Here is an 8,649-nt window from a genome sequence, read left to right as displayed (position 1 = left end):
AAAAAAAAAAAAAAAAGATAATTTTACTTCTTCCTTTCCAATTTGGATGCCTTTTCTTCCTTTTTTTTCCTACTTGCTCTGGCTAGGACTTCCAGTACCATGTTGAAGAGAAGCGGTGAAAGTAGGCATCTTTGGCTTGTTTCTGATCAAAGAAAGACAAAGCTTTGTCTTTCACTATTGAGTATGATGTTACCTGTGAGCTTTTCATATATTACCTTTATTATGTTGAGGTAGCTTCCTTCTATTCCTAGTTTATCGAGGCACTACTTTTGCCTTTTCCTTTTTCCTCTGTCCTCAATTCAGATGAGACCAGCATGTCACCTTCTTTCATGTAATAACCTTTCCTGCATTTTAGGGTGGATACCTGAAAGAAGGCAGCTTCGATTTTCCTTCTTCAGAGAATTTGCCCACAGTTCTCTTCCCTTTTCTATTCATTTATCCACTCACAACGCGAACCTTTGTTGAGGCTGCACCATGTGCCAAGCATGGGCATGGTGCTTTCCTGCCCATGGAAGCTTTCATATATGTTGTCTCAACCTCCATAGGAGCCATCTGAAATAAGAATGGTTGCCGTCTCCATATTCAGAAGCAGAGGTGCAGAAGAGCTTGCCCAAGGCAGAGCCAACTCCTATGACTCCTTTGCCCTAATACATTAACCCCTGCTGTTCCTGTGTCCAGCCCTTAAGCCATGTTGCTGGTCCCTAGGCAAATGCCTCCTGTTCCTCCTGAGCTGGCTCTGATCTAAGTGGAAAGGGCCCAGGTCCAACTCTGAAGTCTGTTTTCTCTCTTTGTGTTCACAGAGGTCCTGGGCCTATGTCAAGAAGTGTAAAACCAACATGCGTCCAAATCGGGGTTTGGTGGCTCAGCTGTCAGAGTGGGAGAAGATTGTACTTGGAGACACTGTCACAGACATCGTGGATCCACTCTACTGATCTCAGTGGCACAGCTATGGGTCCTGAAGCAACTTGCTTGGGAACTTGTGGGTAGTGAGTCAGGGTGTGTCACCAGGTTTGTGTGGAAGAAGGCCTTTACTATCTAGAGCCTCTTGTCAGTCTCCTGCATTTGTTCTTCCCAGGCTCCTTGTTCATGCCACACAGCGGGTGCACTCTGCTCAGACTTAGTAAGCACCCTCATTCCTACGGCATCCTGGACCACCCCCACTGCACTCCTGAGGTTGCCTCTGGAAGAACATCTAGCTGACAGAGCAGCCGTCCCACTTGACTTGTACTCTTTGAAGGCTGCCTGAAGACAGCTTCAGGGGTCCCCACTGCCTGTGTTGGTCCACAGGGTGGGTATCACAATGCCTACCTACCCATGGTCGTAGCTCCCCCAGCCCTAGAGATCCCAGGCCCAGGACCCAGGCTCCACAGCTCTGAGAGGCTCCTGGCACAAGGGCAAACCTTTGCCTCATCCCCAGTCCCTGCATTACCCACTACTCCACCAGTTCATCACTTGTACAGATTTCTTTTCCGTGCTCCTACTCATTTCTGCCTAGCTGTGTTCAACAAAAGATTCCTACACCCGGGTATCTAGAAATTTCTCAGGTCTTAAAGAGTTTATTTCAGAATGTGCTTCAGAGTTCTGGTAGGCCCACAGAACAAGCCCGGAGTCATGAGAGGGCACAGACAAGGGGATTGATGGGGGAATTTAGGGTGTCCCTGTGTTCATTCAGCAAATATCCCCTGCCATCTGGGCAGGGCTGGAGATATAGAGATGAATACCATCGGACCTCCTAGGATTCTTTGCAGAATCTCCCCTACTCCAAATGGAAACCCGAGCCCTCCAGGAATGGGGTTTTGCCAGAGGGGTTAAGAGTTTTTCAGACAACACAGGCTTTAGTCAGGATCTGAGCTGGAACAGAACCTGAGACAGCTGCAGAGAGATGGCTCTGTGAGTTTAGGACCTCCTGGTAGGCATGGTAGAGCTATTCGAAAGTTTTCGGCAGGGACATGGTGGGAATTTGCCGTGTTTTAGGAAGGGCAGTCTGGTAGCTGTGTGAAGGGACAGTAGCAGTGAGCCTGGAAGCAGAGTAGTAAGGAGGCTGCTGTAAAAATCCAAGCAGGAGGAGGTTCGGTAACCCCTTCCCGCAGAGGCGCAGCTTCCCACAGATGAAAGTCTTTGAGGCAGATGTCACCTCCCTAGACCTTGGTTTACTTCCAGCATGACGGGCTGGGACACTGCTGGCTGCACCACGCAGTTGGCACGACCCGTGGAGCCCAGCCGGGAGCCACCGTCGCCACCAACCCAGCCCTAGTCCAGGCCGGTGGTAGTCGCTGGCCAAGCTGCTCTGAGCGTACTTGGCCCCGCCCAGGCCCTGTCCCCGGCCCGGATTGGCTCTGGTAGGGGCGGGGCCAGCGCGTTCACTGCTCCAGGCCCTTTACTCATTGGAGGTCGCGGCGGCGCGAGCCCGGAAGCGGACGGGGGCGGGGGCGGCGGCGGCGGCGGAGGCGGCGGCGGCTGAGGCGCCCTGGACTCACCGGGTTTGCACCGGTCTCCTCGAACCTCGGTTCGTCTGGCTCCTGCCCGGCAGCCATGCATCCCACGCCCCCGGGCCCGTTGGGAGACTGCCTGCGGGACTGGGAGGAGCTGCAGCAGGACTTCCAGAGCATCCAGGTGAGCGCCAGTAGGGGCGCCCATTGACCCCGAGCCACTTCTTTTTGGCTCGGGGTCAAGGGTCGGACAGCACTGTGCCAGGCAGCAGGGAGCTCAGGGTCAGGAGTCGGGGACCCTGGCATCGCTCCCGAGGGCGGCCAGGCCGTGTGTCCCAGTGTCCCACCTGGACCCTCCTCTCGGCCTCACATCAGTGTCCGATAGAGGCACCCTTCGTCCGCGCAGCCGCGACCCCGGTGGGGACCTCAGGCCCCCTGCTAGGGCTTTGGAGAGAGACCCCGACCTCGATCCAGCCTTCTTCCAGGAGAGTGGCCGTTTGAATCCAAACCGCCCGGGCCCAGTCTTGGGTCAGTCACTCAGCAAACATGCCCAGTGCGCCGGTCCTGCGGGAGCCGCGAACTGCGCTGTCCAGCCGTCTGGGTTGAGTGCCGTGGGGCAGCACCCCGAGAGGCAGCCGGACCTTGGGCGCCGCTGGGAAGTGTTGTTCCGGCCTGTATGGGGGCGGGGCCGATCCAGGATGAAGGACAGCGCCCACGGAGACCGGCCCAGGTGGCTGCTGCAAAGAGTGAGGGAAGAAGCGGATGGGCCATACTCTGCAAGGACTCGAAGGGCCTGGCCGGGACTGGAGCCTCTTTGAGATCAGTAGAAAGCAACGGGAGGAACTGCCTGGGTCTGGCTTACAGGGGCCATGGTGGTGTTCCGTGGAGAGGCCAGGGAGGAAGAGGCTGCTGGCCTCCACTGGACAGGAGAGGTGGTAAATGCTAGGTTCTGAGGGGGCGTGGTAGCCCGTCTCGGGCATAAGAAACAAGACCCAGACAGAGTAGGGTTCAGGCCATCTTGATCAGACCCTCGCCTCTTCTGGACTGGTTCCAGCCCCTTCCTGTCTGCATGGAAGCCTAGCTGCCCCCGCTGTTCTTAGTGCTTCTCCCCAGAGACCTAAGCAGAGCATACCCAGTATCCCAGCCTGACCACCACTGTCCGGGCCTCAACCCCTGTCTGACCTTCCTCACATTGCCCCTTGCCTGATCTTCAGGCTGCTTCTTCTTTAACTCACCCACCAGGGCAAAGTGCTCTGGGAAGTCTTGGGCCAACAGTGCTGAGGGAGGGGTATGGGACTAGTCTTATAGCAGGAGGTCCAGGGGCTGAAGCCTGATGACTTTTAACCTGGAAGGAAGACACTAGGAGTGCCAGAACAGAAGTCATCTTAAACTACCCCACCTCCCCCTGCACTTGCAGGCTAGAGGGAGGAAGATCTGAGAGGGCCAGGGGCGGCTTCAGGCAGCCTGCTTGGTCCAGAAGGTGGACCTGTGGGCCCAGAATCCAGACTCAGAGTGGGACAGAAAGGGGTGGGAACAACTAGTAGATGAGATGATATTAAAAAAACCTAGCCTCTTTCTGGAAGAGGGATGCTGTGGGGGCTTTTGGGCTTGCAGGAAAAACCTTATCTCTTTACCTGCCTTGGAGAGAGAGCAACCTTAGGGAGGTCCCTGGGCTGGCACAGCCAGCTGCCTTTTTTCTGTGAGACCCTCCCAAGAGCCTTGGGGAGTCTGTGCCCTGCCTTCTGCCCAGTGGACTCTGGCTCAATGGCCCCCAACCAGCCTGACCCTTCTCCTCTGCCTGGTCCACAGGAGACCCACCGGCTGTACCGCTTGAAGCTGGAGGAGCTGACCAAGCTGCAGAACAATTGTACAAGCTCCATCACTCGGCAGAAGAAGCAGCTCCAGGAGATGGCCCTCGTCCTAAAAAAGTTAGGACCACCCCTCAAGCCCTCCCCCACCCCCCTCAGCCTCAGTCTGGGGGTGGATGTCTGATCTGGTGGGGCGGAGGGCTGGTGCTCACTCCCTGGCAAGGCTCCTCCCCTTTCTGGGCCACGTTAGGTCTCCTGCCCCACAGTGTCAGTGTGATACCTGGGGCCTCCTGCTCTGACTCTGGCTTCTATGGTCCCTCCTGCAGATGCAAACCCTCCCTCCCAGTGGAGGCCAAGGAGGCTGCTCAGGAGCTGGAGAACCAGATCAAGGAGCGCCAAGGCCTCTTTTTTGATATGGAAGCCTATTTGCCCAAGAAGAATGGGTGAGACTGCTCCCCCAAATTCAGTTCACAGTCACTCCTGGGAGAGAGGCCTGAAGTGCAATCTTCCTCTGCTTGATCATTTGGTCAGCAGATGTTCTCTGGGCCCACTCTGGGCTGAGTAGTCAGCCACAGTCCTACCTCAGGGGAGATAGCTGAGTGACAGTGACAGCTTACCAGGATGGGTGATTTGTGGTGGAAGTACAGGGAATGGGAGCGCTCAGGAGGTCAGAGAGAGCCTCCTGGTATAGGTGAGGCCTGAGCTGAGTCATGAAGGATAAAGGATTGAGCTTTACTCATGAAGGCAGTAACAGCAGGTGTGGAGGGAGGTGAGTGGTTATGATGAGACCATAAGAAGAACCAGGCTGCAGTTCTTGCCTCAGGCCCAGCAGGCAGGGCCTACTTGTACTTGAGGGGTCAAGTACAAACTTCTACTACCACCCTTCTAACACTGAAGCAGATAGGCGGGGAAAGTGCAGAACCCTAGGCTGAGTGAAAAAAATCCAGCAGAGATGGCAGACAGCCAGACAGCTGGGAGAGAGGCAAGAGAAAGAGTGGCCAGTAGCCTCAGATCAGATGGTTAGGGGGTCGGTCAAATATGGTAATGAAGGGGAAATGCTTCCTGGAAGTCAGGGTGACCTTGGAGAGAACCACTTGACAGAAGCGTGTGGGTGGAAGTTGATATTGGGGATGACAAAAGAGCTGAAGAGACGGCCAAGTTTAGGCCATACTTCAGAAGCTTGGCTGTGAGTAGAAGGAGAGATTAGTACCTAGAACGTAGTGTGATGGTTGAGGGGCAGCTTTTGCTTGGTTGTATGTATAACTTTGTACATAAGACAGACTTGAGCATATCTACCTGCCTAAAGGTGGGGCCTGCAGAGGGGAGAGAATCAGAAAAGTGGCACTAAGATATGGAGGGAAACCCCTGGGGATATGGGAAGGGCTGAGCATGGGCTCCTGTTATTTGGGATGGGGGAGGCGTGCAGAGACATGGGTGATCAGGCAGTCAGGGGAGATGTCAGCTGCCAGCAGGGAGACAGGAGGGAGGATTTGGGAGAGAGGGTCGTTGAGGCCATTGCTGGGACGGGATACGGAGCTGGTGATGGTGCCGAGAGGCAGCCTGGCAGCCTGGTCCAAGTTCTCACTGTGCCCCTGAATCTCTTCGCAGCCTTGGGAAAGTCCCTTTAACCACTGTGCCCCCATCAGTATGGCTTGAGTGTGAACAAGAGCCCATGTAAGGGTGCAGCTGCTTAGTGCACTACTGTGGCTCTCTGATCACCTCTTGAAGTTTCTCTGGCAGAGAAGGATGAGATGAGCTTAGCTGGTGGGTGTGTGGCAATGCCAGGAGGTGGGAGTTACGAGTTTGCAAGAAAGCGATTAACATGTGAAGGAGGGTTTGGGGATTTAGCTGTCTTGGGAAAGAGGAGCAGGATCAGCAGGGCCTGGGAGCTGGGGGAGATTCAGAAAGGGGGAGGATCCATGTGGCTGGGAGGCTGGGCACTCAGGGGTCAGAATATAACCAGCATTGTGAAGAGGCCATTCTGGGTTGGGAGGAGGTCCTGGTGTGGTCGTGTACATGGGTTGCTGCAGTGGAGTTGGGACTGCGGGTTCTCGAAAGCAGTAGAAACTGTAGGGTAGATGATAGATGGTGATTATGCATACAGGCGTTGAGAACACTGCCCAGGCCCACAGGGGTGATCTGAGATGGGGCTTCCATGGCGTGGGAAAGCCAGACTACCTTTAAGGCCCTTAGACAGGGGAATGTGGGTGATGCTGAGAGAGGGAAGGGATATTGGTTTACGTTGGAGCAGGATTTGGGAGTAGGCAGGCAGAAAGGCTGGGCATCAGTGTTTCCCGTAGCAGCAGCCAAAAGTCAGAGCCCTAAGCCAAGGCCATGGAAAGGCCTGGTGGGGGTGGTGACTCAGGCACTGGCCGGGCCTTTCGGGAACTCTGTGCCCTTTACCTTTTGGCTTCTCTTTCAGTTGGGGCCTCTCCTCACCCGGTCTCCCTCTCCTTTAGGTTGTACCTGAGCCTGGTTCTGGGCAACGTCAATGTGACACTCCTGAGCAAGCAGGCTAAGTAATTGGTTGTCACAGACTGGGTCTCAGTTCTGCTCTCCACCCTCCTGGGGCCTTTCCACTCTGCCCCAGCTGTCCTGGCTGAGACTTGGGGTTCAGGGGCCACTGCCCCATGCTGGCCCCATGCCATGCCTGGAAGTGTGTTCAGAGCAGGCACCTCCCTCCTTGGGCGGAGGCGAGGGTGGGTCCCGCCAGCATCCCAGCCTGTCCCATGGGTGTGTGCCCATCCCAGGTTTGCCTACAAAGACGAGTATGAGAAGTTCAAGCTCTACCTCACCATCATCCTCATCCTCATCTCCTTCACCTGCCGCTTCCTCCTCAACTCCAGGTGGGTATCCTGCTGCTTGAGGACCAGACCCTATGCCCTCTCCAGGCTCCAGCACCAACACCATGTCCCCTTCTGCAGGGTGACAGATGCTGCCTTCAACTTCCTGCTGGTCTGGTATTACTGCACCCTGACCATCCGAGAGAGCATCCTCATCAACAATGGCTCCCGGTGGGCAAGGGTGGGGGCCCCACCCCAGCTCCTGAGGGGCCGGGGAGGGGTGTGGAGGGGCTATCCTAGGAAGTGGGAGTGTGCTATAGCTGTCTGAGAAGCAGGAACTGGGCTGGGTGCTGGTTTCTTCCTACCTCAGCCCACTCCCTGTCCCCAAGCACCAATCCTGGGGGATAAGAATGACAGCAGCTTCCTGATACAGGATCAAAGGCTGGTGGGTTTTCCATCACTACGTGTCTACGTTCCTGTCGGGAGTCATGCTGACATGGTGAGTATCCCAGCTTGGCTCGGTGGGGGAGAGCTGGGGCAGGGAGAGTTGATGTCCCCTCACCCCTCACCCCTTCCTCTGCTTTCTGCCTTAGGCCCGATGGCCTCATGTACCAGAAGTTCCGGAACCAATTCCTGTCCTTCTCCATGTACCAGAGTGAGTGTCTTAGAGGTCCTTGCTCAGCTCAGGACTTGTCCATAGGGAGGGGCGGGGAAAGGACTTGGGGCTCCAGCTCAGTCCTAACACCCCTCCCCCCAGGCTTTGTGCAGTTCCTCCAGTATTACTACCAGAGTGGCTGTCTGTACCGGCTACGGGCCCTGGGCGAGAGGCACACCATGGACCTCACTGTGGGTGAGTGGGACGTGGCACCCCACTGTGGATCTCGATGGGGCTGCTGTGAAGGGAAGTCCTTTCCTCTAGAGCTGTGTCTGAATGGTGTCTCCTTTTGTCCCTGGTTATTCTGTGCCCTCCTGCTTTTCCCCCGCAGAGGGCTTCCAGTCCTGGATGTGGCGCGGCCTCACCTTCCTGCTGCCTTTTCTTTTCTTTGGACATGTAAGTTGTATCTGTGTCCCTGTCCATCCAGCTGTCCAGCCCCTGCTCTGGCTTGAGCAGGGACTGTGTTTTACTATGTGAAACCCCCTCCTCCCTCTCAGTTCTGGCAGCTTTTTAACGCACTGACATTGTTCAGCCTGGCCCGGGACCCCAAGTGCAAGGAGTGGCAGGTGAGCCGGAGCCCCTGGAAAAGATACTGGGTGGGCCAGACTCCGGCCTCTGTCCTAACCCTGATTCCTCCTTCAGGTGATCATGTGCGGCTTCCCCTTCCTCCTCCTCTTCCTTGGCAATTTCTTCACCACCCTGCGGGTCGTGCACCAGAAATTCCATAGTCAGCGGCATGGGAACAAGAAAGACTGAGACTGGACTTTCCCCTGCCCACCGTCTTGGAAGGGGCTTCTGTACCTCATGTGTTGTTTGAGGGGGAGGGTGCTCCCCTTGTCCAGGAGGGGCTCTTCTGCTCTCCCTTAGTTTTATGGACTCTGTGGGCCCCGAAGGCTATGTTGGAGAAGCCTGGTGTCCCAGCCTGCAGGGATCTGGGGGCCAGAAGCCTCAATAAAGGAAGGGAGGCACAGAGG

The 8,649-nt window shown here is 55.9% G+C and overlaps 2 protein-coding genes across 8 annotated transcripts in view; both read left to right on the top strand.

Annotated features, from left to right (window-relative positions):
* The window catches only part of STYXL1 (serine/threonine/tyrosine interacting like 1), a 52,041-nt gene extending 51,001 nt beyond the window's left edge, over nt 1–1,040 (top strand). For all 7 annotated transcript variants that reach the window (XM_039849335.1, XM_039849337.1, XM_039849332.1 and 4 more), the window contains one exon: nt 801–1,040. In XM_039849335.1, coding sequence (XP_039705269.1) covers nt 801–932 — 132 coding nt within the window. In that variant the 3' untranslated portion in view covers nt 933–1,040. The remainder of the gene's footprint in view (nt 1–800) is intronic.
* Nucleotides 1,041–1,211: 171 nt separating this feature from the next.
* On the top strand, nt 1,212–8,645 carry TMEM120A (transmembrane protein 120A). Its single transcript, XM_039849330.1, has 12 exons — nt 1,212–2,613; nt 4,239–4,357; nt 4,564–4,680; nt 6,697–6,756; nt 6,988–7,083; nt 7,162–7,251; nt 7,454–7,519; nt 7,614–7,675; nt 7,778–7,870; nt 8,007–8,071; nt 8,173–8,241; nt 8,318–8,645. Exons 1-12 carry the CDS (start codon nt 2,533–2,535, stop codon nt 8,429–8,431), a joined length of 1,032 nt encoding a protein of 343 aa, XP_039705264.1. The 5' UTR covers nt 1,212–2,532; the 3' UTR covers nt 8,432–8,645.
* Nucleotides 8,646–8,649: the final 4 nt, after the last annotated feature.

The sequence above is a fragment of the Pteropus medius genome, unplaced genomic scaffold, assembly GCF_902729225.1.
Source record: "Pteropus medius unplaced genomic scaffold, Ma_sr-lr_union100, whole genome shotgun sequence".
Classification (NCBI taxonomy): Eukaryota; Metazoa; Chordata; class Mammalia; order Chiroptera; family Pteropodidae; genus Pteropus; species Pteropus medius.
The sequence above is the reverse complement of the archived record's forward strand: the minus strand, read 5'-3'. Positions and strand labels throughout refer to the sequence as shown.

Coding starts and splice junctions, on each gene's coding strand:
- TMEM120A (XM_039849330.1), top strand. CDS start 2,533: ATGCATCCCACGCCCCCGGGCCCGTTGGGAGACTGCCTGCGGGACTGG. Junction 7,084..7,161: donor CGCTTCCTCCTCAACTCCAG/GTGGGTATCCTG, acceptor CCCCTTCTGCAG/GGTGACAGATGCTGCCTTCA. Junction 7,871..8,006: donor CACCATGGACCTCACTGTGG/GTGAGTGGGACG, acceptor TTTCCCCCGCAG/AGGGCTTCCAGTCCTGGATG.